The 26,051-nt window shown below is 70.6% G+C and overlaps 1 protein-coding gene across 3 annotated transcripts in view; it reads left to right on the forward strand.

Moving 5' to 3' along the window:
* The window catches only part of SLC22A23 (solute carrier family 22 member 23), a 72,611-nt gene that overhangs the window by 23,510 nt on the left and 23,050 nt on the right, over window positions 1–26,051 (forward strand). For all 3 annotated transcript variants that reach the window (XM_055126769.1, XM_055126770.1, XM_055126771.1), the window contains exons 2-3: window positions 1,334–1,437; window positions 3,263–3,417. In XM_055126769.1, coding sequence (XP_054982744.1) covers window positions 1,334–1,437; window positions 3,263–3,417 — 259 coding nt within the window. The remainder of the gene's footprint in view (window positions 1–1,333; window positions 1,438–3,262; window positions 3,418–26,051) is intronic.

Genomic DNA, 26,051 nt, shown 5'->3' on the forward strand with positions numbered 1-26,051 from the left:
GGCTGCACAGGTGCTGCAGGGTCTCGCCGGGCCGTGACTCTGCGGGGCGGGGGAGGGGCCGCCCGCGCGCAGAGCCGGGCCGGGTACCTGGAAAGGCGGGGCTGGCCGGCGTCCTGTCCTGGAAGCGATCCGCCCGCCGCGCGGTTTCCAGGCTCGGCTCCAGGAGCCCGGCCACCTCCTCCCCTTTCACTCTCGCGTGCCGCGCCCGTGGCCCAGCCACGCCGGGTGGCGCGTCCCCCGGGCCCGAGAGCGGCCCACACACCCGGCCGCGGCTCCTGCCGTCCTCTCCCCGGCACGGGCTCGGGCGTGTTTCCATTCCCTCCCTGTTGGCGCAACACGGCGCCGCCGGGGTGGACCCCGGGGGCTCGCCGTGGGTGGGCTGCGCAGTGTGGGGTCTGGCCGGAGGTGGTCCGCTCCGTGCCTGCTCTTCTCGAAGGCCTGAGGGCAGCAGAGAGGGGTCCTGGCCCGCCCCAGCCCCCGCTCAGCTCCTGCGACGGTGGTGGGTGGGGGCGGGGCGGGGGCCCTGTGAGCGGCAGAGGGACCCCGGCACTCCGGGCGGGAGTGTGTCGTGGGGACACCGCACCCCTGAAACTAGAGGTGTTTACACTCCGATACACCGGCCTGGCCTCAGCTGGAAAAAGATAAGAAGGAGGAAGCCGGGGGCCGGAGCGACAGCACAGCGGGGAGGGCATTTGCCTTGCACGCAGCCAACCCGGGTTCGATTCCCAGCATCCCATAGGGTGCCCTGAGAAGCACCAGGAGTAGTTCCTGAGTACAGAGCCAGGAGTGACCCCTGTGCATCGCTGGGTGTGACCCCCCCAAAAAAAATTGAGAAAGAAGCCTGGGGCTTCCAGGGGCGGGCGGGGCGGCCAGTGGTCCTGACTCAGCAGCTGGGACGCCCGAGACTGTCCTCACTGGGGGGCAGCGAGGACCCGCCCGGGTGCGGCTCGTGCTGCCGGTGGGGGAGGGGACCCCCGTCAGCAGGCCCCGGGCTGGGACTGGTGGGGCGGGGGTCCCGGAGACCCCCTCGTCTCGCTCGAGCCCTGGGCCCGGCGGGTGGGCACTTGGTTGCCGGGTGGAGACTCAGAGGCACCTCCTCCCGCCTGGCGTGGGGGCCCCGGCGTGTGGCCACGGGAGCAGCAGGACAGTCCCGGCCCGCGGCCGTCCCCCCGACACCCGTCGCCCCTGCACAGGAACGTAGCACCCACTCTGTGCCCAGGTCCTGGGCGGTCCCCTGGGCACGTGCCCCCCCACCGCGCCCCCGGCCCGCGGCCGTCCCCCTGCGCCGAGCCCGTCCGTCCCGTGTCTGACCTGTCCCCGCTTGCCCCCGCAGTGGGACCTGGTGTGTGACAATGCCTGGAAGGTCCACATCGCCAAGTTCTCTCTCCTGGTGGGCCTCATCTTCGGCTACCTGGTCACCGGCTGCATCGCCGACTGGTGAGTGCCCCTGCCCCGCCCTCGCCCTGCCCTCCCCGAGACACCCAGCACCCCCCCACACACCAGAGAACTCGAACCCGCCGCAGTGGTCTAGCCACTCGGCCCCTTCCCCTCCCCCACCAACAGGGCGTCTGCTGGGTGAGGGGGGGTGGGGTGGGGTCCGGGCGGGTGGGGATGGGGGTGCTGGACTAAATGCTCCCAGAAAGGGGGCGCAGAGAAGTGCTCCCCGGGGGTGGGTGGGACGTCCGGGCGAGACGTCGCATGGGCGGGGGGATTGGGGCTCGGTCCTGCGGTCAGCGCTGGGCACCCCCACCCCCGGGTGAGGGGGGTCTGTGCAGGCCGAGAGGGGGGCCACACCCAGCAGCCCCCAGGGCTTACTCCTGGCTCAGTGCTTAGCGGGCCCTCGGGGTCTCAGGGGACCCCATGCAGGGCCAGGTGCCTTCCCTCCGACTCTCGCTCCGGCCCGAAGGGTCGCCTTTGAGAAGCCCCCGGGGGCTGCCCTGGCCGGCAAGAGGGTCCAGCCCAGGGCCTGGGACCGAGTCTGTCCACAGATGCTGGGGCGGCCCCGAATAGCCTCTGCTCCAAGCCGCCCCTTCCGGGGAAACAGCCGCAGGCCACTCGCGTCTGCTGCGTGGGGGAGCAGCGGCCGCTCAGAGGGGCTGGGGCCGCTTCCCGTCCGCCCGCGCTGCCGGGACCCGGTGCCACGCTGGGCCCGGTACAGGCTCGAGCCTCAGTCAGGGCACCCGGGGACACAGGCCTCTGGTCCCCGCCCATCCTGTCCACATCGTCCCATGTTAGTTTGGGGCTCAGCCCGCACCCGTGTCGTGGGTGCGTGTCTGTCACGGGGGGAGCCCCGCGTGTCCCCCAGGGGCCCTGGGTGACCACGCTGGCTGGCGCAGGAAATGGGGGACCATTTCCGCAAGTCAAACCCGACCCAACACGGGGCTTCCTGAGGCCTCCGAGTGGGGCGGGGCCTGAGGGCGGGGGCCTTGCCCAGAGTGGGGGCTGTTGGCTCGGAGCCAGGCCTGGCCCTCGGTGCTGTGACCTCCTGGGGATGGTGGGCGGAATGCCGAGCCTGCCCCCAGCCCCCAGGGGCTCTGGAACCAGGCCTGCGCCTCCTCCTCCAGGAAGCCACCCCTGCTCCTCCTCCTCCAGGAAGCCACCCCTGCTCCTCCTCCAGGAAGCCAGGCCTGCTCCCTGAACAGCTTTGTGGGCAGGCCCTGGCCTGTCCTCAGCCTCGCCCAGTCGTGGGCCAGGCCCGCCTCAGGCTCTCCCTGGCAGCGGTCACTGCCCCTGTCCGTGGGCGTGTCCCAAGCATCTCCCGCGAGTGCTTGGCCCGAGGGTGCCGACGGCCTTCTGGGCCCTTGCGGTGACTGGCCTGGGTTCGGACAAGTCCCTCTCAGGGAGCGTGCGGGTGGGACGGGCCCAGGTGCTCCCTCCCGGCCACACCCGGCAGCACGGCGCCCCCTGCAGGCCAGCGCCTCCCGCCCCCTCCCCACACCCCCCTCCCCACAGGCTTCCCTGCTGGGCCGCACCCCTGCGCCCACCCTCCCCGCAGGCCTGGCCCGAGGGTGGCAGCCCAGGAGCCGAGGGCTGTGTGTGGGCTCGGGGAGGCCGACTCGCCTCGAATCCCCAGACCTGGACCCCGTCCCGCTCTCTGCGCGGCTGGGCGGGGCTGCGTGTGCTCACGCGTGTCTCTGCGTGGCAGGGCGGGACTGCGTGTGCTCACGCGTGTCTCTGCGTGGTTGGGCAGGAATGTGTGTGCTCACGCGTGTCTCTGCGCGGCTGGGCGGGGCTGCGTGTGCTCACGCGTGTCTCTGCGCAGGGTGGGCCGGCGGCCCGTGCTGCTGGGCTCCGTCATCTGCATCCTGCTGTTCGGCCTGACGGTGGCGCTGTCCGTGAACGTGACCATGTTCAGCACCCTGCGGTTCTTCGAGGGCTTCTGCCTGGCCGGCATCATCCTCACGCTGTACGCGCTGCGTAAGTACGCCGACGCCCCGGGGACGCCACGGGGACGCCACAGGGACGCCACGGGGACGCCATGGGGGCTCTGCGACGGGCGCGCGGCCGCGCTGTCCTGGCCTGGGGGTCTCAGACCACGTGGGTGTGAGGGGGGCGCAGAGACCTTGTTCCCGCGTCCTCCGGCCCCTGTCTGCGGGTCTCTGGGTGCCCTGGGGTCACCGAGCACGGGCCACGGCCGACGGGGCTTAGTCCTGAGCTGCATGTCGGGCTGGCTGGCGGTCACGCGGCGCCTGTGGGCTTCCCTGCGGGCAGGTGTCCCGTGTGGCCCCAGGCCTCGGGGGTGGCCAGCGAGGGGTCGTCAGCGGCCGTTTGGGGCTTCGGAGCTCAGCGGGCAGTTAGAAGCCCCTCCCCAGCCCGTGCGCCGGGTCAGCGGCCACAGTGCCACGGAAAGTGGCCTCGGCCCAAAGGTCGCGGTCGGTCTTGCCGGCCAGGTGCCTGTGGTGGCCAGGGGCTGCCCGAGCCTCTGAGGATCCCTGGGTCTGGGGGCCTGGCGGGAGAGAGCAGCCCTGTGCGCCGGCCGCGGAGGGCAGGGCGAGGCAGCTGCCCACCTGGTCCGCGCCGGGCTCCCTGCCAGGGGCCGAGCCTTGGGCTGAGTTTCTCGTGCCAGGCGGCTCCTGCCGCCCGGTGCCGGGGGCTGCTCTGGGGAGGGCGTGTCTGCACCGCCCTGCCGCGAGGCGCGCCCGGGAACTGACTGAGCACGGCTGCGCGAGCCCCCGCGGCCCTTCTGCAGAGAGGACGTGTGCCAGGCATGTGCCGGCTGCGCGGCCTTCAGGACACGTCCGTGAGCCGTGGGCTCTGTGCCAGCGAAACTTCCAGAGGCAGGTGGGGGCCAGGCTGGATCCAGGACGTGGCCTCGGGTGCGATTCTGCTCCTCCCTGCCCGCCTGGGTGGGCGCCTGGCGCACCGGCCTCCCCCCGCCGTCCTCACTGTGGCCGCCGTCCTCCCCACCCCGGCGGCCTGTGCCCCGCCCTCGCTGGCCGTCCCTGATGTAGGTATCCCCGCACAGACTTTGCGCCTGAAGCACCGCAGGGTGTAGTCAATGACGGTTGTGCTTGGTTGTTTCCTGAGCTCGGGGATGCAGAGCGAACGCTAGACAGCGCAGCGAGCGTTTCCGGGTTCGATCTCGTACAAGGTGTGGCGCGGCAGGGCTCCCTGGGAACCTGCCCAGGCATCTAGACGCTGCGGGTGAGGAGGGCTGAGTGAGGGGTGACGGGGGCGGTGGCCCGGTGGGTAGAGCATGGCCGACCTGCACGGGGCCCTGAGTTCGACTCCCGACACGGCATGTCGCTCTCCGGCCCGCACCCGACCCCTGCCAGACGAGACCCCGGCGGAGAACATCAAAAGGGAGGCCGCCGTGCTGGGTGGAGGCCGCCGTGCTGGGTGGGTGTGGTGGGCCGGGGAGGGCGGGTGCCGGGCCGGGCCCAGCAGGAGGAGAGAAGCCCCCGTGAGGGACGGGCTGCGTCTGACTGGCCTCCGGGGAGTGTCTGTGGCGTTTTCCTCTCTCCGGTGCTCGGGAATCTGTTTCGATGAAAACAATAATTTTTTGGAGGCTGCTGGCCTGGGGCATTGATTATCGGACGATGCGTTTTTCATGCTGCCGACTGCTCCTCCCTCCCGCCCAGGGGTCCTCGCGGACCCGGCCCGGGGCTCACTGCGGGCGTGGTGCCCTGTCTGGGCAGGGCCAGGCCGTGCGTGGGTGCAGGGGTGAGTGCCAGGCTTTCTGCAGCCCGGCCCCCGCTGGGCGACTCTCGGTCAGCTGCTGACTCGGGCGTCTTCTTGCTCCCGAGCCCGGAGGCGGCCAGAGCGGGCAGCTGAGGGGCCCGTTGCCGGCCTGTTCCAGGGAAACGCTCTCCCCGCTGGTCCCCTGTCTCCTTCGGGCCCTGCACGCGGCTGTGGCGAGTCAGTAGAACACACGTTCACAGCCACCAGCCTCTGCCCGGAGAGCCCAGGAAGGCAGGGCCGGTGGGCTTGGGGGGGCCGCCTGCCCACGGGGTGACTGCCCACAACGGCCGCATCCCACCTCTGGGCAGCAACCGAAAGGGACAGACGTGGGCGGGCCAGGAGCAGGGAACCAGAGCCCCAGAGCCCAGAACCGCTGACCCAGGTCTCGAGGGCCCAGCCCGTCTCGGGGGCGGCGGGTCCCTCTTCCCAGGGGCCCCCAGACGGAAGGCAGCTCTGTTCTCAGGAAGCCCCGGGCAGGGCCAGGCCAGCACGGAGGGTGGGAGCAGCTCCGGGACCCCTGGGCACTGCCGGGTGTGACCCAAGGCCACAGCGGGAGGGAGAAGGGGTGCGGCCCGCAGGGCTGAGGCGGTGCCGGTCCTTAGTCCTGCGGGAAGGAAGGACTTTTCCAGCCTCACACACGGGCATTTCCTTAGCTCCTCTCCTCTCGGGCTCTGTCTCCCCCCAGCCCTGCCCGGGGGTCCCTCACGGAGCCCTCGGCTGCGGGTCAGGCCGGCGTCGGGCTTGCTCGGAGCTTCCCTCTGGCCGTCCTGCTCTCCCCGCCCGGCCCCTGCGCCCGGGCCTGGACCCGGCCGACGGCTCCTCCCTCTCGCGGGGCCCACCTGACGCCCCACATGTGACGGAGGCAGGTGGCTGAGGAAGGTCTGGCCGCGACACCCCCGCGGGGTCCAGACGCTCCCCCGGGCCCTCGGCTCATTCCTCCTGCCTGCGCCCCCGTCACGGGGGTTTCCTGGGGGTCCTGGGTGCCCATTTCGGTCCTGCATCAGAACTGGGCAGAGGGTGCTAGGGGGGTCTTCAGGCACGAGGGCCTGCCTGGTGGGGTGGAGAGAGATGGAGAGAGAGAGAGAGAGAGAGAGAGAGAGAGAGAGAGAGAACTGACCAGTGGGCTGGAGAGAGCGGGAGCTGGCCGTTGGGTGGGGACGTCTCCGATTGTCCCTCTGAGTCCACGTGCCCCCCCTGCCCCCAGTTCTCCCCTGGGGAGCAGAGAGCGTCTGCACGGGGGGGGGAGCATTTCTGGTAAACACCGTCCTGGGCCTTCTCAGCCACCCCTCGCCCACCCTCCCCCTTCCTGTGCTTGCGGGGTCCGGCCGGGCTGCCCCGCGGGAGTGCGTGCTCACCTACGGCCTTGGGGAAGTGGTTTTTGGGGTTTGGACTAGGTTTCTGGGGGGGCGCCGGCCGGCAGGGCCCTCCGCGGGCAGATGGCTTTCTTGTCCTGCTTTGTCTTTCTGGAACCCCCAGCAGTGCGGGGGGAGTGGGCGGAGGTTCCCGGGATGGGTCTTGGGGCCTTGCGTGTGGCCTGTGCCGCGGCCGGACCTGCCCCAGCCCCCGTCTCGCTGTGACCTTTCGTTTTCGGGTGACATCCGGCGGCGCTCTGGACTTACTCCTGGACTCTTTAAGCAAAATTCCAGAGCATTCTGGTTCTACCCAGAGTGGGCCGGGCCGGGCGCGGGAGGGGGGCGTGGGGGGCTCTCGGGGAGCAGCTTCCCCCCCGCAGACCCGCCGGGAAGCCCCGCAGCATCCGCCCCTGTGACTCCGGACCAGGCCGAGGCCGCGAGGGACACGGCCAGGCAGGGCCCAGCGCCGGGCTCCGAGGCCAGAGGCTGAGTCATGTTCCAGGGAACCAGAGAGTGCACGCGGATGCCTCCCTCCCATCGGACCCTCCCCGGGCCCAGGGACGAGGCCCCGCTGCTCTCGGCTGTCCCCGGAGGGCCGGGCCCCGGGGGACGGGTCTGCACGGGAAGCGGGACCTGCCAGGGCAGACGCGGGCCCGGGGCCGGGGGGGCGCTGCCAGGCCTCGCTGCCCACCTCCTCCTGTCCAGGCCTCAGGGCGTCTGACTTGCACGTGTCCGTTTTATTTGGAACCGGCCAAGATAGGCCCAGCTCCAAGTCATATGAAGTAACAGCAAATATTTTGCTATCTGATGTTCTCAAATGTGGGGCACTTGGAGGCCTTCCCGGGCCGGGCAGGGCCGTGGTGACACCGTGTGTGCGGGCGGGCGCGCAGGGGGAGGGGAGCTCATAGAAAGGTCTGGAACTCGCGCCCAGACGGCCCTGTGAGCCCCGAGGTGGCACCTCCGGGCCCTGCACCTGCTCTGTCTCCCGGCCTCTGCCCCCCTCTGCAGAATTGGTCTTCAGACTGTGTCCCACTTAGGACCCCCGGGGGCCCCTGGGTGGGGGGAGGGAAGGCGGCTCTGTAGAGAGCAGGGGCGGGGGCGGGGGGCTCTGGGCTGGGGGCTCAGCAGCGACGCTCCTTCTCCCCGGGGAGCTTTCACGGCTCAGGCCAGGCGGGGGCCGGGGGCTTGGCCTGGCCCCGGGGCCTTCTCGGCCGACAGCGTCAGCGTCCCGCGCGTCTGCGGCGAGAGGCCAGTGGTTAGCTCGTCCCTGGGCCCAGACAGACGGGCCAGACCCAGGGCGACAGCCGCCCCCGCCCCTCCCGCTGCCCGCCTGGCTCGGCCGGCCGGTCCCGGGACCCTGCTGGTCCCTGCAGGAGCGACTCCCCATGTCTGGGCGGACCGAGCGGGAGGCGGGGCCTGTCGAGTCAGTCCCGGGGGGAGAGTGCGAGGGCAGCACTGGGCTGGCGGGGTGGGCGCCGACACCCGGAGCAGACGGGGGGGTGGGGGGGTCAGTGTCGCCGCCGTCAGACCAGGCTCCTTCCGGGCACCCCCGAGCTGCTGGCGGGAAGGAGCCTCGACACGGCCCTGCCGGGACTCCCAGTCACGAGCAGGCGCCACTCGGGGGGGACCTAACCCGGATGCTGCTGGGCACGAGCCTTGGCAGCTGGTGCTGAAGGGCCGGGGCGGCCGGGCCAGCTCGGGCTGCCGGTGGGGCTCGGGCTTCTCCGCCGCTCACTCCCTGCAGGCAGCCGCGGCCGCGCCGGGGCCACGCGCAAGGCTGGTCGCAAGAGCACTGCCGGGCACTGTCGGTGCTGAGCGCGCTAGGGCAGGCCCGGCTCCCACCAGGACCCCCTGGGTCTAGTGAGGGAGGGGCCCTGGCTCACGGACAGTGTGGGAGGGACCCCTGAGACGTGAGTTTCGAAGGGTTAGGACTGCTGCGGGTTGGGAGGGTGCGAAAGCTAGGACAGCCCCGTGCACCCCGGGCCGGGTGGTCAGGGCGCAGGGGAGCCCAGTGCATCCTGGGCCGGGTGGTCAGGGCGCAGGGGAGCCCAGTGCACCCCGGGCCGGGTGGTCAGGGCGCAGGGGAGCCCAGTGCATCCTGGGTAGGGCTGGTCAGGGCGCAGGGGAGCCCAGTGCATCCTGGGTAGGGCTGGTCAGGGCGCAGGGGAGCCCCGTGCATCCTGGGTAGGGCTGGTCAGGGCGCAGGGGAGCCCCGTGCATCCTGGGTAGGGCTGGTCAGGGCGCAGGGGAGCCCCGTGCATCCTGGGTAGGGCTGGTCAGGGCGCAGGGGAGTCCAGTGCATCCTGGGTAGGGCTGGTCAGGGCGCAGGGGAGCCCAGTGCATCCTGGGTAGGGGAGGTCAGGGCACTGGGGAGCCCAGTGCATCCTGGGCCGGGTGGTCAAGGCGCAGGGGAGCCCAGTGCATCCTGGGCCGGGTGGTCAGGGCGCAGGGGAGCCCAGTGCATCCTGGGCCGGGTGGTCAGGGCGCAGGGGAGCCCGTGCGTGCGGGCACTGTGGTCACCAGGGCCTCGTCCTGTCCCGGCCTGAGTCATGACTGACAGCAGGACTAGCCGGTGGGCGGCCCCGCAGCGGCAGCTGATCTGCCCTTATCGGGCTGGTCGCAGGCCCCGAGGGCATCATGCAAGGCGGGCCAAGGAGCTGCGAGCTGGGGGCGCGTTCCGGCCAGCCGGGGCAGCTCCCGCAGGGGTCTGTGGCGCAGCCAGGCTGCACGGAGGCCGCGCCAGGGCAGGAGCCACCGCGAGGGCGCGGGCAGGCGGGCAGGCAGGCAGGTGGGCGGGCAGGCAGGCAGGCGGTCAGGCGGGCGGGCAGGCGGGCAGGCGGGCGGGGCAGGCGTACCTGCAGAGTCTGTCTTCCTGCACCCGCCCCGCCCTGGCCGCTGGCAGGAGGCGATAAGGGCTGGGGGGGGGAGGGTGAGCAAAGTCTGCGGAGCCTGTGGGGAGCAGTGAGGGGAGGGGGGACGGGGAGGGCCCGCCCCGGGGCCCCTGGAAAGCCGGGCTCGGCTGACTGACCCCCGGTGCTGAGAAGGGGCTTCTGGGAGCATCACGCGTGCAGGGTGCCCCGGGGCAGGCGGGGACTGCCCAGTGGGTCAGAGGTGACTGGGCCAAAAGCCGCCAGGTGCCTGCGCTGTCCGCGTCCCTCTCGCCCGGCCGTGCCCCCCGCCTCGGGGTGCCAGCATCCCGGGGGGAGGGGCTTATTCAGTCGAGCAGCCCAGGAGGCTCCTTCGCGGCCGCCACGGGACGCGTGTCGTAGCGTGTCATAGCGTGCTGCTCCGTGGCCCTCGGGGCTCCACGCGGCTGTTCAGGAACTGAGTTACGCGCAGCGGGAACGCTGGCTGGGCGGGCCGGGGGCACGGGCTGTCTGTGCCCTGGGCCTGCCGTCGTGGCTCCCGGGTGGGCAGGAGCGGGGGGAGGCCAGGCCTCGCACCCCCCGGCCAGGACGCAGAGCGGCGAGCGTTGGGGGCTTATCAGCTTGGGGCCCCACCTGTTGTACGCGGGACTTACTCCTGCGGTGACCCCCGTCTGTCTGTCCACCCCTCTGAGGGGGGCGGGGCGCTGTGGCCGCCTGCCGTGACCCCCAGACACGCAGGAGGTTCCCACAGCCTGCTGACGCCAGAGACCTGCGCTCAGCCGCCGGCACAGGGCGCGGGGGGGGCACGGGGGGGGCCCGGCCGGGGCTGGCTCCCAGTGCCCATGCCGCAGGAACGCCTCCCTCCCCCTGCCCCCACCCTACGGCCCGACCACGGCAGTTTTCCCCGTTTACATGAACCAAGCACAGGGCCGCAAGCGAGGACGCCCCGGTCACTCCCGGGGCCACGCGGGGCACACGCCTGTGAGCGCAGAGACCCCGGCCCGGGCCTGGCGTGTGCGGCTTCTGCGTCGCCAGGAGCTGGGCTGCACCCACAGGCCGGCCCGAATCCCGCTCGCCCTCGCCCGGGGTGGGGGGGCTTGACGGCAGGAGAAGCCGCTTCCCGCTGGGCTTCAGCGTAAACCCTCCTGGCGCATCTGCGGGGGACGTCACCTAGCTTGGCCGCCCGTGTCCCAAGGGCCTCGCCGGTGCGGCCACCCGAGCCCCGGGTCCCCCCTTCGGCCTGGGGCCTGCCCTGGAGGGGCCCTGCCCGGCCCCTTCGCAAAGAGCAGGCAAGACTCGGGCCACTGGAACATGCGTCAGCTCGGCAGGCTCTCACTTATCTGCGGTCCCGAGAGTAACTGCACACGGGAATGCGCGGCATTCCAGGGGGGTGACTCGATTCCCCGATCCCAGGACACAGGGAGGAGGACAGAGGGAAAGAGAGCAAGCGGGGAGCAAGACCAAAGGCGGGAGTAGCGGGGTCGGTGTCCAGGGCCCCGGGGCACAGGCAGTGTGGGGTGTGGGGGTCTGTGTCTCCGCCATGGCCAGCGGGACGCCCTGAGCTCAGCGCCGGGCTGCAGAGTGCCCGTCCGGGAGGCCTGGGGCCACGGGGGGCCAGGCTGGGACTCAGCGCCTGAAACTCAGCTGTGGGGGCTTTGTAAGTCGCAGTACCTTGACTCAGGAAAAAAATTGAAAAGAAGATTCATGAGCCTTTGGGGACACACCAGCCTGCAGGGGCGCAGGGGCGGGGGCCCAACCTCCGCCGGGGACACACGGGCCTCCTCCTCCTCGCCGACTCCGCGGGGCTGTCCCTGACGGCCCAGCCAGTCCGTCCCACCTGTGGCGGCGTCCCCATCCGCTGGGGTGGGCGGCCGCACCAGCCTCTCCCCACAGCGCCCTCTGGGACACTCTGAGTGGACGCGTGTGCGCCTCTGTGGGACACGCGTGTGTGTCTCTGCAGAGACATGCATGTGCTCCTCTGTGGGGACACGTGTGTTTCCCTGCAGGGACATGTGCTCCTCTGTGGGAACACACATGTGCATCTCTGGGGGACACGTGTGTGTTTCTCTGGAATGTGTGTGCATCTCTGCGGGGACATGTGTGTGCTCCCCTGTGGAGTGTGTGCGTCTCTGCGGGGACATGCATGTGCTCCCCTGTGGAGTGTGTGCATCTCTGGGGACATGCGTGTGCTCCCCTGTGGAGTGTGTGTGCGTCTCTGCGGGGACATGCGTGTGCTCCCCTGTGGAGTGTGTGTGCGTCTCTGCGGGGACACGCGTGTGCTTCCCTGTGGAGTGTGTGTGCATCTCTGCGGGGACATGCGTGTGCTCCCCTGTGGAGTGTGTGCGTCTCTGCGGGGACACGCGTGTGCTCCCTTGTGGAGTGTGTGTGTGTCTCTGCGGGGACACGCGTGTGCTCCTCTGTGGGCAGGCCTGAGGAAGGCGGAGGCCGCCCCCTCCCAGCCACCGGCCCTTCCTGCCTGCTGGCGTGGGCTCAGGGGGCGTCCAGGCCACCCCCGCCTGGGGCCGACTGTTTCATCTTCCCGATCTTTCCCGTGAACTCGAAGCTGCGGGACACGGGGTGTGCGGAGTGCTGGAATGTGCCCCGAGGCCCCCAGCACCAGGGCCGAGCACCGTCCCCGCCCCGCCCTGCCCCTGTAACCGTTACCAGAGCCCGGCGGGGGGGAGGGGCCGCGTCTGTTTCATGCTCTCCGCGGGACCCTCTGCGCTGTGCCTGCCGCCCGTGGCCGGCCCCGAGAATGTTTGTGCAGTTGGCCGGAACAGGAGGGGCGCGGGGGCGGGCAGGGGAGGGCCCTGGCGTGGGGGTCACTGCAGTGGTGATGGCGCCTGGACCGGAGGCTGCAAGACAGTCCGGTCACGGCCCCGCGGACAGGGACGAAGCGTCCGGTGATCAGAGACGAGCCGGGAAAACGCCGGCGCGGTGGCTCCTCCCGGCCCACGGACGGCTCAGGACGGTGGGGGGGGGGGTCCCGTGGGCAGCCCAGAGGTGGGCAGCGGCTCACTGGGTGAGTTGGCACCTGGGGACCCTGCAGGGGGCGGGGGCAGGGCCTCGCCGCAGCCCTCCCCGGCCAGTGAGTGCTCCCCTCCCCCTGCAGGCCGTGCGGGGTCCTCGGTTGGCGTCCACTGCGGCCCCCCCCAGCCAGCCGGGACAGCCGCTCTTGGCCAGGCTGACCAGAAAAGCTTCCGCCTCCTTCCCGCGTGGACCTCGAGGCCAAGTGCTTCCTCGTGACTGGGCAGCACAGCTGGCAGCACGGCTGGTCTCCTGCTCGGCGGGGCCCGGGGGCCCGGGGGCAGGGCGCTGGCTCCTCCCCCGCATCTGTGTGCCAGTGCTCAGTGAGGCATGGGGGAGGGAAGTGCCCCCTCCCTCTGGGACGGTCAGTCCCCGGCAGCCGTAGCCAGTCCCCGTGCCCCCGAGAAGCGTGGGGCCAGCCTGGCACCCCACAGGCTCCCCCGAGCCCCACCAGGAGTGGCCCCTGAGCACCGCAGGTGTGTCCCAAGCCCCTCCTCCCCGCCCATAGACACACACGCGAGCACACACGTGCGCACATATGCACATGTACACACACGCACACGTACACATGCATGCACACATGTATACATGCGTGCACACACATGCACACACATGTACACACATGCGCACACGCACATATGTGTGCGCGCTCACACACACACCCCAAATAAAGGACCATGGAGGAACCAGCCCACGGCGGCTGGGTCCACTCCCAGGGTGGCCTTGCCATGCGCCTGGGGCTGTTTCCTGGGCACGGGTCGGCACCAGCCGTGAGCTCGCGCTGGCCCGGAGGCCTCTGGTGACGCGGCTTCTCTGGCTGAGTCCCGGGCACGCTCCCGCCCTCAGCGTTCTGCAGGGCCTCACAAGGCTTCCCGGCCCCGTGTCCACGTGGGCTCCATGCCAGCCCCACTTCCCTCCGGCCTGTGGTAGAGGAGGGAGAGGCCCGGCGCCCCCAGCCCGTCACGTGCTCGTCCCGGGGGATGCTTGGCCAGCGGTGGACACCAAGGGCCCGGGGTTGGCAGCCCCGAGAGTGAGCCGCCGTTTGCTCCGGGCTCTTGGGCCTCCGGGGACTGGAGCCAGCCTGGGGCGTCGGGGCCCGTTTTCGAGGCGCCCGGCCTGGACCGAGAGCCCCGGGGTGCCGCGGGCGCCTGGACGTGCCCTGTTGGGGAGGAGGGATGCGAGTTTGGGGCCACGCCCGGCGGTGCGTGGGGGGTGTCCCAGCTCCGAGTCGGGCAGTGTTGGGGGACCCGGTTCTAGGCCCGAAACTGGCGCCCACGGCTCGGAGCCCTCTGGCCTCCCTGCTCCGAACCCGCTTTGTTTAATTAATTCCTTTTGGTTTGGGGGCCTCGGCCAGCAGTGCTCGGGGCCACTCTGGCCTGCCCGGGGGCCACGCGGGTGCTGGGGACGGGCCGTGGCCGGCGCCCGCCTGCCGAGCTGTCCCTCCAGCGCCTGCTCCTTGGGCTGGCCAGGGCCCGGCCCGGGCAGGGCTGCCGCAGTGACGCCACGCCCGGTGCGGGTGGCAGAGACAGGTAAGGCAGCGGCTCGGGGGCTGGGGGTGCCCAGACCACCACAGTGTTCCTTGGCGTCTGCTCTCTGCTCTCGGCACCAGACGGGAACCTGGAGGGGCGGGACCTTCGGCCCATGTCCCCCCACCCCCGCCCCACAGCCCCGGGCCTGCCCAGGAGTGCAGAGGGCGTCGCTCTCCGTGCTAGCGGGTGTCTCCTTCGTACCCAGCCCGCCCGCCCCGGCCGCTGTCCTCTGAGAACAGCAGCATCAGGTTCCCCACAGCAGAAACAGCAGTGACAGGCCTGAAGCCTGCAGGGAAGCCCCTTGTGTGAGGGTCCAGCCGGGCCCGGCACCGCTCCGTCCCCCTGGCCTCCGTCCCTCTGGTGGCCTGGAGGCAGCCAGCAGCAACCTGAACCACGAATACGGGCCCCTCTGGCGAGACCTGTTTGCAGGGGCCGAGCTTTCCCCACTGGGCCTCCTCCCGCACAGCCTCCTCTCAGCAGCCGCCTGAGAGAGAAGCTGCAGGCTCTGTGTCAGCCGCCATGGGTGGTGCTGAGGGGGACACACTGGGGGTGCTGGACCCGCCTTCACCCCGGCTCTGCCCAGGACTGATCAGTCTGAACTCCCTCGGCACCAGTGGCTGGTCACCACCACTGAGTATGTGAGAGCCGTGTGTGTGTGCATGTGTGTGCATGTGTGTATGTGTGCACACGTGTGTGCATGCGTGCCCATACGTGTGTGCATGTGTGTATATGCACATGTGTGCATGCATGTGCGTGTGTGCATGTGTGTGCGCGTGTGTGCATGTGTGTGCATGCACGTGTGCGTGTATATACGTGTGTGCGTGTATATCTGTGTGTGTATGTGTGTGTGGTACAGGGAGGACAGGGCTACACCAGCAGTGCTCAGGGCTCACTCCCCAGCTCTGTGCTCAGGGTCACTCCCGGCTCTGTGCTCAGGGCTCATTTTGGGGGAGGGGAGGGTCAGGGGTGTGCCAGCTGAGCTGGAGCGGGACGAGCCACGGGCCAGGCCAGCAGCTTTGCCCTGCGCTGCCTCTGAGCACCTCTCCGTTCTGCAGAGATGCTGGTTCTCCCGCCCTCTCGGCGCTTTGCAGATCTGCTCCCGGACGGCCATTAGGAGGGGTCGATGGTGACTGTTCCAGTAGGAGCCGCCTCCTAAGGCCAGCGCGGCCCTGGGGCATCGGATTACAGGCGCTGGGCTGGGGCTTGAAGTTCCATCCCGGAGCCTGCCCCGCCTCCCTCCTCCTCAGGGCTCGCCAGGCCCTGCTGGCCTCGCTGTTCCGGCCGGCTGAGAGCACTGACAGACGGGCACCCGCAGCAGAACCCTGCTCTGCTCGCACGGGCCGCGGCTGGGGCGTGTCCTTCTCCCAGGAGGGGCTTCTGCCTTGCGGCCCCCCCAGGAGGGACCCCACCGCTGCAGGCCTGGGGGCGCCTGGCGTTGAGTCACTCGCAGGCGAGCGCTGGTCTGCAGAGATCTCCCCTGTGCGGTGTGGGAGACAGAGATGCTGCGTCCCTCCTCCCGCCCCCCCCCCCCCCGACCCTGCGCCCAGAGGGGTGGGAGACTCAGGAGAGCATAGCGGGAGGAGCACACCGGGCCAGGGAGAAGCCGCCTTTGATGTTTGTTTGTTTGTTTGTGTGGGGCCACGCCCGGGGCTGACTCCTGGCTCTGTGCTCAGGGGTCACTCCTGGCGGGCCTTGGGGCCCCACAGACGGAGCCGAGGATTGGACTCGCCACTGCGAGGCGGGCGCCCTCCCCGCCCTCCTATGGCTTTGCTCCTTTCCTGTCTTTTCCTCGAAGAAAGGGGTGCTGAGGACCCAGCTCAGGGTGCCCCCGGCCCCTGTGACCGCTTGTCCCTGCCCCCCGCTGCCCCCACACCTTGTTTGTCCCCCGGCTGCGGGCTGGCGGGAGCCGGGCGGGGAGTAAATAAGCCCCAGAAGCAGCCCGGCCCGAGAGTGTCCTGGCCGTGACGTCAGGGACTGTTAGGGGACACGCGTGTAAATAAATACCACTGGCAGGCACAGCCCATGAGGGATGCCCTGGGACGGTCCCCGCCGTCGGGCCCAGGGTTCCACCCGCTCCACTGACAGGGCTGCAGGGTGCCGCGTGCTGGGTGGGGGCACGTGTCCGGCTCCGGCGCGGCCCCTTCCTGTGTGGCCCTGGGTGCGTCTCGGCGCCTCCCAAGCCCGTCACGGGCTGGGTTGGGGCCGGCGCTGGCCAGGACTGAGGGTCTCTGTGCCTCGCCCTCCCCCTGCTGTCCCGTCTGTCCCCTTCTCTCCCCCTGGACCCAGGAGCCCTCCAGGTCCTTGTGCTCAGCCCCCGCTGGGGCCCGTGTGCAGTGCTCGCGGTCCCCTAAGCGCTTGCAGCAGGACAGGCAGCCCCCGGGCGCCTTCCTCCCCCCTTCCCCGGGGACAGTCCCCCCTTGCCCACGGCCACAGGTGCAGAATCCCTGGGGGGAGGGCGCGGGGTGGCTCCGGCTCCCTTGCAGGGAGGTGTGTGCGGCCCTCACGGCTTGGCAGGGGTGAGGAGCACAGCTCCGGGGCTCCCTGGCCATGGTCCTGCAGGCCGCGCCCGCCTCGGGCCCGGAGCTGGCCAGGAAGGGCCCCACCACCGTCCAGGGGAAACAGCGCCAGGCCCCCCCACCCCGGTCCCAACCCTTCCGCTCCCGAGAACACTCTAGAACACAGCACCGGTCCCTCTGACCCTACCGCTGAGTGTGCCCGGGGGCAGCGGCTCCTCGAGTCTGTCCGGCCCTCACACAAGCAAGCGGCACCCCCGGGGCCAAGCCCCCTTGTCTGTTTTGGGGGGTGACCACGCCCAGTTGTGCCCAGGGGGTCCTTACGGTGCTTCTCGGGGCCCCACGGGCAGGCGGACCCCTCCCAGCCCGCGTGCTGAGGTGCTGAGGGGTCTTGATCACCCCCGTGCTGGGAGGCCCAGGGGTGCCCCCGCCCCTGCCCGCCCTGCCCTCTGCTCCCCTGGCTGGGCACACAGGGCCACTCATCCCAGAGTGCCTCCGGGTGTGGGGCCATCAGCTGTGTCCGAATGTCCAGACCCCGGAAGGGAAAGATCCAGGGCAGAGCTGAGGAGTGGGCGGGTGGCCGGGCGGGTGTCCGATTCGGGTGTACAATGAGGGTGTCCGTCCTGAGTGTCCAACGTGAGTGTCCAACACAGGTGTCCAGAGCGGGTGTCCAGTGCAGATATCCCAGGCGGCCATCCCGTGCGGGTGGCCGGTGCAGGCGGCCGGTGCGGGAGGTCAGCGCAGTGTCCCATGCAGCAAAGTCACTGAGAGTAGCCGAGAGTGGCCGGGGGTCCTCTGGGGTGGGGGGCGGCTGCCCTGGGTGCTGAGAAGTGAGAGGTGAGGGCGGAGGGGGCAGGGGCGGGAGGGGAGGGGCTGTCCCCCGCAGGAGCCGCAGGAAACCCCTCTGGTTCCGGGGCTCCCTTGGCCCCCGGCCTCGGGGCAGCGGGGGTTAAGCGGAGGGTCAGCTGGGGCCTGGGTGTCCAGCCCTGGAGCTGGGGCACAATGGGCCTCTGTGTCCGCGGCCGGCGCCCCCGTCTGCTGCTCAGACCCTCCTGGCGCGATTGTTTGCCCGGGTCTGTGGGCCCTTTCTCAGCCCAGATGCGGCCCCCAGAGGCCCCCGGATGGCGCCGGGGGGTTCGACGGGGAGAGACGCAGGCGGGAGCTGGCCCGTGTGCACGAGGCAGGACAGCCCACTGGCCAGGGCCCGCGGGGGCTCCTCCCGTCGCATGTCGCAGCACCCGGGGCCTCCCCCGGACGCAGGCCTGCGAGGGGCAGTGGGCCACGTGCTGAACGCAAGCGCCTTGGGCCTGGGCCCCTTCTCCGCCCTGCCCGTGGCCAGCCCTTGCGGGCACCGACCCCAAGAGCGGGGCTCACCGGGGTGCTGCCAGCGCGGGCAGTGAACGGCTGCGGGAAAGCGGCTGGCGCCCGACACGACCAGGGCACGAGCCACGGTGGCTCCGCGGCTTCCGAGGGGGGAGGGCAGCGGGTGGGTCAGAGCTACGGGTATTAAGGCGGGCAGCGATGGGCAGGGCAGGCCGGCGGCCTCGGCGCAGTCCTCGTCTCTTGGGCTGTCTTTATTGCTTTCCCTGCTTTGGGGCTTGGTGTGTGTGTGTGTGTGTGTGTGTGTGTGTGTGTGTGTGTGTGTGTGTGTGTGTGTGTGTGTGTGTGTCTTTTCTTCCCTTTTCCCCTAACCCCAAAGAGCACTGTAGCTTTCTGCATTTCTTTGCTTTTCTTCTCCCCTTTTCCTTTCCTTTCCTTTTCTTTCTTCCTTCCTTCCTCCCTTCCACCCTTTCTCTTTCCTTTCTTCCTTCTTTCCTTCTTTCTCTTTCTTTCTTTCTTCCTTCCTTCCTTCCTTCCTTCCTTTCTTTCTTTCTTTCTTTCTTTTCTTTTATTTCTTTCCTTCTTTCTTTACTCCTGTCTTTCTTTTCTTCTTTCTCTTTCTTTCTTCCTTTTTCTCTCTGTCTTTTGGGGAATGCACTCCCAGCTGTGCTCAGGGCTTGCCCCTGGCTCTGTGCTCAGGGGTCATCCTGGCGGTGCTCTGATGCCAATACTGGGACCCGGGCCGGCCCCGTGCAAGGCCCTGCACCTCTGCACTATCCCTCCGGCCCGTCTCACCCCCCCCAAACACGCCCATTGAAGTCTCGCTTCTTATAATTATCAGGATGATGTTTTTTTCCCCCGAACATACTGGGGGGCGGGGCACAGCACAGTGCTCCAGGGGCGACCCAGGGGACAGGCGTGCTGCGGGGACTCCACACTCGGCCCCTTCTCCCGCCTCTCCGCTCCCCCGGCGTCTCCGCTCTGCGATTAAGGCTGTTCCGTCCCCGGGGTTCCGTTGAGTCCGTCTCAGCAAGTCTCTGCCCTGACCCTGCCGTCGCCCCCACGCGTGCTCGCGCAGTCTATCCCGCACCAGCCCGGTGGGCTCTCGGAGCCGGTTCTTACGCCCTCGGCTGCCACCATCAGCCCAGCCCCGTCTGCCGGAGCCCCTGCCGGGAGGTTCCAGTGGGACGGACGGTCTGGGAGACGGGGTGCAGACACAGCTCACCCCCGGGGTCTGCCCCCAGCTGCGGGTCCCCTGGGACCTCAGCCCCCCCCCCACCGCCCAGCCTCGCCCCTGCTCAGCCCTGGCACCTTGCCTCGTCCTGCCCCCGGATACTCCCCCGGGCCCTCCACGTGCCCCAACTCGGCCCTGGGCGCAGCGCGCTTGGCCTCACCCCCTCGGGTGCAGCCTGTGTTCCCGGGATCAAGGTCGGCTGCGTCTCCCAGGACGGCCAGTGCCCCTCACCCTGCAGCCCTGCCCTGCCCGGCTCCTTCATCAGCCGCCCACCTCCCCCACCCCCTCTGTTCTGCCGCCCCTTGGTGCCCCGCCACGGAGGGGACGCACCGTGCAGGGGTGCGTGTCCCTCCGCTGCCCCTCAGCACCAGACCCCGCCGCCTGGGCAGCCCTGAGATGGGCCCCCAGCCCCGATGGGCCCCCCACTGGGGACGCCCCCAGTGAACAGCACGGGGCTGGGGGTCTCGCTGTTCGGGGGGAGAGGCCAGACCCCCCAGAGCCCCCGTCTCCCCCCCCCCCCGCGCTGAGCTGGGCTCCCACCGCCCGGCTCCCCGCGGGCAAAGCAAGCTCTGCGGTTCCCATGGCGACGGCTCGGGCTCCGAGGCCGAGACCCGTGGGCCGGCCCAGCCTCTCCGGGACACTTGTCGGAGCCGGAGCCGGGCGGCCGCTTCTCCGAGTAAGTCAAACACGGCAGTTCCCGGGAATGGGGCCACGTCCCCGGAGCGCCCGGGAGGGCTGAGTCGGAGCCGCTGGTGGGAAACGGAGCCCCAGGTTGGGGTCCCACCCGGGAAGATGCAGCGGGCGCGGGGCTCGGCTCCCGGACCCCCGGGCATGCGCCCGGCCTCAGAGCACTGTTGGATCGATCGGGCCGCTGGCTCCTTCCATGTTTGCGGGGCCAGCCGGGCCAAGGTCTCGGTGAGGGCTCCCTCGCCCTGGACTTCGAGCCGGCAGCCTGGACACGTGGCCACCCCAGGGCGCCTCCACGCTGCGGGAAACGGGGGCCCTCGGGGCTCCTGCAGCCGCAGCCTGAAGTCCCAGCGGCCTCTGCGTGGCCGCCCGGAACCACACTGCCCACCCCGCTGCCCGCCAGGGAGGGCCGCCCCGCCCCGCCCCTGCAGTCACAGCCCGGAGCCCCCAGCCCCCACTCAGCCCCCGAAGGTCGCAGTCCCCCCCCCCACCCCGGGGCCCGCTCCAGAACCTTCCCACCCTGCTCTCAAGTGTTTGGTTTATTGAACAACTTCCTCTCAGCCGGTCCCTGAAGAGCCCGGTTCCTGCAGGCCCTTCCCAGGCCGCGGGCCGGCCGAGCGCCTCTCTTTCATTTTAGGGGTCGGCGGAAGAATGAGTTCCGGGGGGCGGAGCCGAGCGGCCCTTCCAGAAAGGGGGGCCTGGTAGCCGGGGGCTGTCAGCCTGGTGTCCTGCGGGTCCTTGTGGGAGCAGGCCGACGGCCCCCACAGCCAGAGCTGACCCTGGGCCCCTGAGCTGGGGGCGGGGGGGCTCTGACAGAGAGGCGACTCCAGGGGGGGCTCGTGGCTAAAAGCCCCCGGCTTGACCCCCGGGTGCTGCCGCGTTGAGCCTCACGCCCTTATCACGTCCCTCTGGTAATTCACGTCGCTGACGCCCTCCCCACCGTCCACGTAGCGGCAAGCGGTGGGACCCTCGGGCCGTGGCGGCTTCACCGACTCCTGCGTCCGCAGGCAGGGCCCGGGTCCCAGGTCCGGGCTGTGCCACTGAGCTCTGCACCTGCACGGCGCGAGCACCGCCCCTCGGGTGGGCGGTCCCGACAGCTCTCGCGCTGCAGGAACCAAGCGCCCCCGGGGCCTTCGGGTCCCAGGCCGTGCATGCGGCTCTGCCCGGGGCCCCTCAGCCTGTGTCTGCGGCGGGGACCCGCGCGGAGCCGGTTGCGCGAGGGCTGGGAGCAGGTGCTCGAGAGCCGGCAGGGGCCCGGCGGGTCAGCGCGCGTCACCGCGCGGCGTGGGCCTGGTCCCGGGTGCTTCGTCTCGGCCTTGCCGGTCCCGCCTTCTCCGCCCGCCTCCCCTGCCAGGAAACGTCCCCGGGCGCCTCCAGAAGAAATTATTTAAAGCTGAGGGGAGGAATTATCAGTCGTGCTGAATTATTCATGGGAATATTAAGGAGGAAAAGCGTAGTTTCTTTAAAGAAGAAGAAAGAAGAAAGCACACCTCACGCTCGGTGACGGCGGGGGGAGGTTAAAAATAGGGCCGGTCGCCGGGAAAGACCCCAGGATTTTAATTAGCTGGGCGGCTCGGAGCCAGCCGCTCGCAGCGGCCCCTCCGCCCGCCGGCCCGTCCCAGGGGCGCCCGGGACGCGGGAGCAGCGCGTGGCTTCGCACAGGCTGTTTAAGTGAAAATAGGAGCGGGCGTCGCCCAGTGCTCGGCTTGCCCAGTGCTCGCTGGAGCCGGGAGCGGGGCGGCAGCCCCACGCAGCTTCCGCCGCTGCCCCCGCCCCGCGCTCCCCGTCCCCACCCCCCCCACCCCCGCCGCCCCCTTCCTGGGGGTCCATCACAGGCAGTGGGGGAGGGGCCGGGAGCGTCCTTTGTCTCAGTTTCCCTGAAAGCCTCCGGAGCAAGTTGCTAATCTTTGACTTCTTTTTTTTTTTAGCTTTTAATTGCTCTGACCCACTTTTTGCTGAAATGTGGCCAATGTGACAGAAATGCAAGTTCCTCTAAGGCAGCGCTTCTGAGTCTTCGGAATCTTTTCTGGGTCAGAGACCCCTTTGGGAGTTGGACGGGAGCTGGAGGTCTCCCCAGGAAAAAAAAAATAGCGTATCTCATTGGCATGCGTGTGGAGTTTCACAGAGAGAGAGAGAGGGAGGGAGAGGGAGAGAGGGGAGAGAGAGAGAGAGAGAGAGAGAGGGAGAGAGAGGGAGAGAGAGGGAGAGAAAGAGGAGAGAGAGAGGGAGAGAGGGGAGAGAGAGAGAGAGGGAGAGAGAGAGAGAGGGAGAGAGAGAGGGAGAGAGGGAGAGAGAGAGGGAGAGAGAGAGGAGAGAGAGAGAGAGAGAGAGAGGGAGGGAGTGGCCGCCTGGGCCTCTCGCCGCTGGCCGGGAGCTGGGGGCCGGCACTGCCCGCGGGGCCCGGGGCCCCCAGAGATTCAGGTCTGAGCAGAGCAGGAGCCCGGCCCCTGCCTGTGGCACCGCGGGTTCCAGCGTTGGCCGAGGCCCCGTTTCCAGGACGCGCCTGTGGGCCGAGAGGCGCGGTGGCCGTGCCCGCCCGCCCTGCCCCGGGGCCCTGCCCTCGCCGGGCGGAGGCAGTGGCAGAGCAGGGAGGGACTCGGGCCCGGGGCTGATGCCCGCCTGGAGGCCCGGGTGAGGTCAGGGGGCGCCGGGCGTGGGGTGGGTGATGAATCGGCCCTTGAACCCACAGAAGCTCACAGGCCTTTCTCCCGCCTCCTGCCTCCGTTTCCCCATCTGGTGGGGACGGCGCTAGGGAGGTACGAAGGGACTCCGGGGTCTGTGCGGAGTCGCCCAGGAAGCCCGGCCCGGGACGCTGCCGGGAGGTGAGGCCAGTGGGGGCCCGTGGCCTGAGGCTGGCGGGGCAGAGACAGGCCCGGGCGCAGGATGGAGGCGGGGCGGGGGCGCCCCTGGACCGTGTCGGAGACGCCCGGGAGCAGCCCGAGGGGACACTCAGACCCGGCCGGTGGCTCCCGCCGGGTCCTCTGCCTGGCCCGAGTCTGTGGTTTCTGGACCGTGTGTCTAGAAGGCGCTCTGTTCCCGGGGCAGGGCCGCTTGCTGGCCGCGGGCCAGGCCCCCCTGGGCGCTGCTGTGGCTGGAAGGGGTGGGGTGGCGGGTGCTCATCTGCATCCAGGTCTGTGCCCGCCCGCCCCTGCATCCTTCTGGCCAGAGCCGGCGCTGACCAAGCCCGAGGACGCTCGGCCCGGGGAGGGCTGGGGGCACAGCGGGCCTGTCCAGCGCCAGGGACTCTGCGCCCGGCCGCGTCTCTCCCCCCGAGGTGGACGGTCGCCTGAGGGGCTGGAGAGACTGTCCAGCAAACAGGGCGCTGGCCCTGGCTCCCGGGGCCCCGAGCACCAGTGGGTGCCGCCCCCAACCCGGACCAGAACCAGAACTGGAACCAGAACCCCAGCGGGCGAGGGGGGCGGGACCCCAGCGAGGCCCGGGCAGTCTGATGGTGGGGGCTGTCGGGGCCGGGTGGACGCCACCGCCGGGAACTTTGCTTGGTTGGGCGGGACCCGTCGGCCCGAGAGGAGAGAGCACAGTGCCAGGGTCGCGGTGGGGGCCACGGCTCAGGGCCCGGGGGCGGGGGGCCGGGCTGGGGATGTCACCGGGGCTGGCCACCCCGGCTGGCGCTGGGCCTGGATCTGGCCATGTCTGCCAGCCCAGGGGAAGCGGCTGAGCCGACTGCTAATCCGGGGGGCAGGGCCAGGCGCTGAGGGGCCTCCCGAGACCCCCCTCCCGCCCCTGGGGCCCTCGGACATCTTGACTCTTCCACATCCCTCCCTGGGCTCTCTGAGACACGCCTCAGGGGCGCTAGGACGAGGGGCCAAGGGGCTTCCTCAGGGATGGGGGCGAGGGGGGCTGCTTTAGCCCTGGGGGTCCCGGGTGCCCCTGTGGTACTGTTTGCTGGGAGTCTCGGTACCTCCCACTTGCTGCCGGCACGGAGCACCCAGGAAAGCGGGGCCGGGGGTCTCGGTGGGCCCAGGAAAGCGGGGCCGGGGGTCTCAGTGGGCCCAGGAAAGCGGGGCCGGGGGTGTCGGCGGGCCCAGGCACGTGGGGCCGGGGGTCTCGGTGGGCCCAGGAAAGCCTCCCGCCTCCCAATGCCCCCGGCGCTCCCGGGTGTGGGGTGGAGGAAGGAAAGGCGCAAGGGGCCTGCTGACCCTCCCAGCCAGACTGTCCCCAGCCCCTCCTCTCGCACCCCTGCCTGTGCCCCCCCCCCAGGGCAGCCCTGCTTCTCACGCCTGCAGGGCCCGGCACTGCCGCTGCCACTTCTGTGGGGTCCTCCCTGGGGGCCACGGCCTCCTGGGCCCTCCCAAACCAAGGGCGTCGACTGGTGTCTCCCCCATCAGACTGTCACAGCCAACACATCTTGTCTCATAGTCCAGTGTCTCCCCCATCAGACTGTCACCGCAGGCGCGTGCTGCCTCCCCCGTCAGACTCACTGCTGCTGGCGCTGCTGCAGGTCCCCACTCAGCCCGCGCCCGCCCCCTGTGCCCGGTTGCTGGGTGCCGGTGGGTCTGGGCCGGGCGAGGGCCCGAGCGAGAACTCGGCCTGAGCTCCAGGGCTGGGCGTTTCCCGAGCAGCGGGGTGACCGCTCCCCCATGCCTGCTGGTGCAGGGCGAGGTGGGCGGAGGGTCGGCCGGGCGGCGGCTGACCGAGGCCCGGAGCTCCCGGGAGGGGCGTGCCCGCCAGGCGGACCCTGGGCAGTGCCGGGCAGAGGCCGGCCCGGCCCTGGTGTGTGCACTGGGCGTCTCACGGCGCCTTTGCCCTTTGCTTAAGGTGAGGGGGTTTGTTTGCAAAAACAACGGTAAACATGCCCGTGGCATTTCGTGCCACTGCCTGGCGGGACTCTGGAATGTGGCGTGGGCTCCGGTGGCCCCCGCGGCCCCGGCCCGCCCCGCTGCGTTCCTGCGCGTGCAAGGCGGCATGTGTGCCGGGGGGCGGCCGGGCCGAGGGCCGTCAGTGCTGGCATCTCGGGGCGCCCCTGGGGGGCTCGGGGGGGGTGGTGCCACTTCCTGTTCAGAAGTGGGGCTGGTGCTTGAGCCCCTTGTTTATGGCCTTCGCCGAGGACCAGTGAGGTAACGGGCCGGACAGTGCTCGGTGGGTGGCCGCCAGGGGCCGGATTGCGAAAGCCCAAGTGCCACCACGCCAGAGGGCCCCCGTCCCTGGGCCAGCGGCCGCTGCTGAAGCAGAGCTGGGGCTGAGGCTGACTCCGAGCCGGGGGCGGGGGCGGGGGTGGGGGCCAGCCCGGCCTCCCGATCCCCTCCAGACGGGGCTGTCCCCGCGCGCCCCACCGAGCGGGCGGTCAGCCCGGCCCCGCATCCCCACCAGGCCTGCCCGTGACCCCCAGTCCCCCCCGCGCTGTGCAGCAGCGCGTCTGGCTCCGGGGGTCTGGCCCTGAGGCCGCTCCCCACCCACCACAGCTCGGCTCCGGGGCTGGACACCAGCAGGAGGGCGTCCCGTGGGGCCTCCTGAGCCCGCCCGGGGACCCTGAATGCAGAGCCCGGAGCGAGCCCCGCGGGGTGTGGCCCAGGAACCCTAAGGGGGCCCCTCTCCGTCCGGGGGGGGGGGACCCGCTTCTGGGGAGGGGCCCGCAGTGAGGCCGCGGGAGGAGTGCGAGAGCCCTTCCCAGCGCAGGTGCACAGACGAGGACCGGGGCGTGCGGAAGCCCGAGAGGGGGTGCTAGCGGGGATGGGGGGAACCGCGGGCCTCTTTGCGGTCCTCTGGGGGGCGCGGCGGGAGGGAGCCCAGCCCTTCCTGCCGCCTGGCCCGAGGCAGCCGGTGCTTCCTGCTCTGCAGGCCAGGCCGCCCGGCCCCAGCCCCAGGCTTCCACGGACACCGCACGGGGCCCTGCCGGGGCCGGCTAGGCTTCTGTCCCGTGGGCAGTGCTGGGGGTGCAGACATTGAGGGGGTCCCGCCTCCCCCTGGGGGAGGGAGGGGTAGGCGCTGGCAGGTGCAGTCTGGCCTGGACACGGCCCCCACGGGTCCATGTCACCAGCGCTGCTGGACACGGGTCCCGGGGCCCTGGTTAACGGGACGCAGGAGAAGGGGGTGGTCCAAGGCCCCTCCAGGGGGCTCGTGCCTCGGTGGCCCCAGGAGAGCCGGGGCCGTCCACTGCCCCGGCTCGGCCGGGCCAGCTCTGGAGAGGAAGCAGCAGCTGCCCGCGGGGAGGTGGTGCCAGGAGGTGCCCGACAGCACAGCGCGGCCACTGTCACTCCTGCCCGGCCTGGGGCACTGGCAGCCCCTCCCCCCTCGGAGACAGAGCCGCTGGCCCGCAGGTGACCGGGGGGCGGGGCGTGGGCTGGGCCCCCTGGAACCCCTCACAGCGAAGGAGGGGGCGGGTG

Source organism: Sorex araneus, chromosome 2 (genome assembly GCF_027595985.1).
Source record: "Sorex araneus isolate mSorAra2 chromosome 2, mSorAra2.pri, whole genome shotgun sequence".
Lineage (NCBI taxonomy): Eukaryota > Metazoa > Chordata > Mammalia > Eulipotyphla > Soricidae > Sorex > Sorex araneus.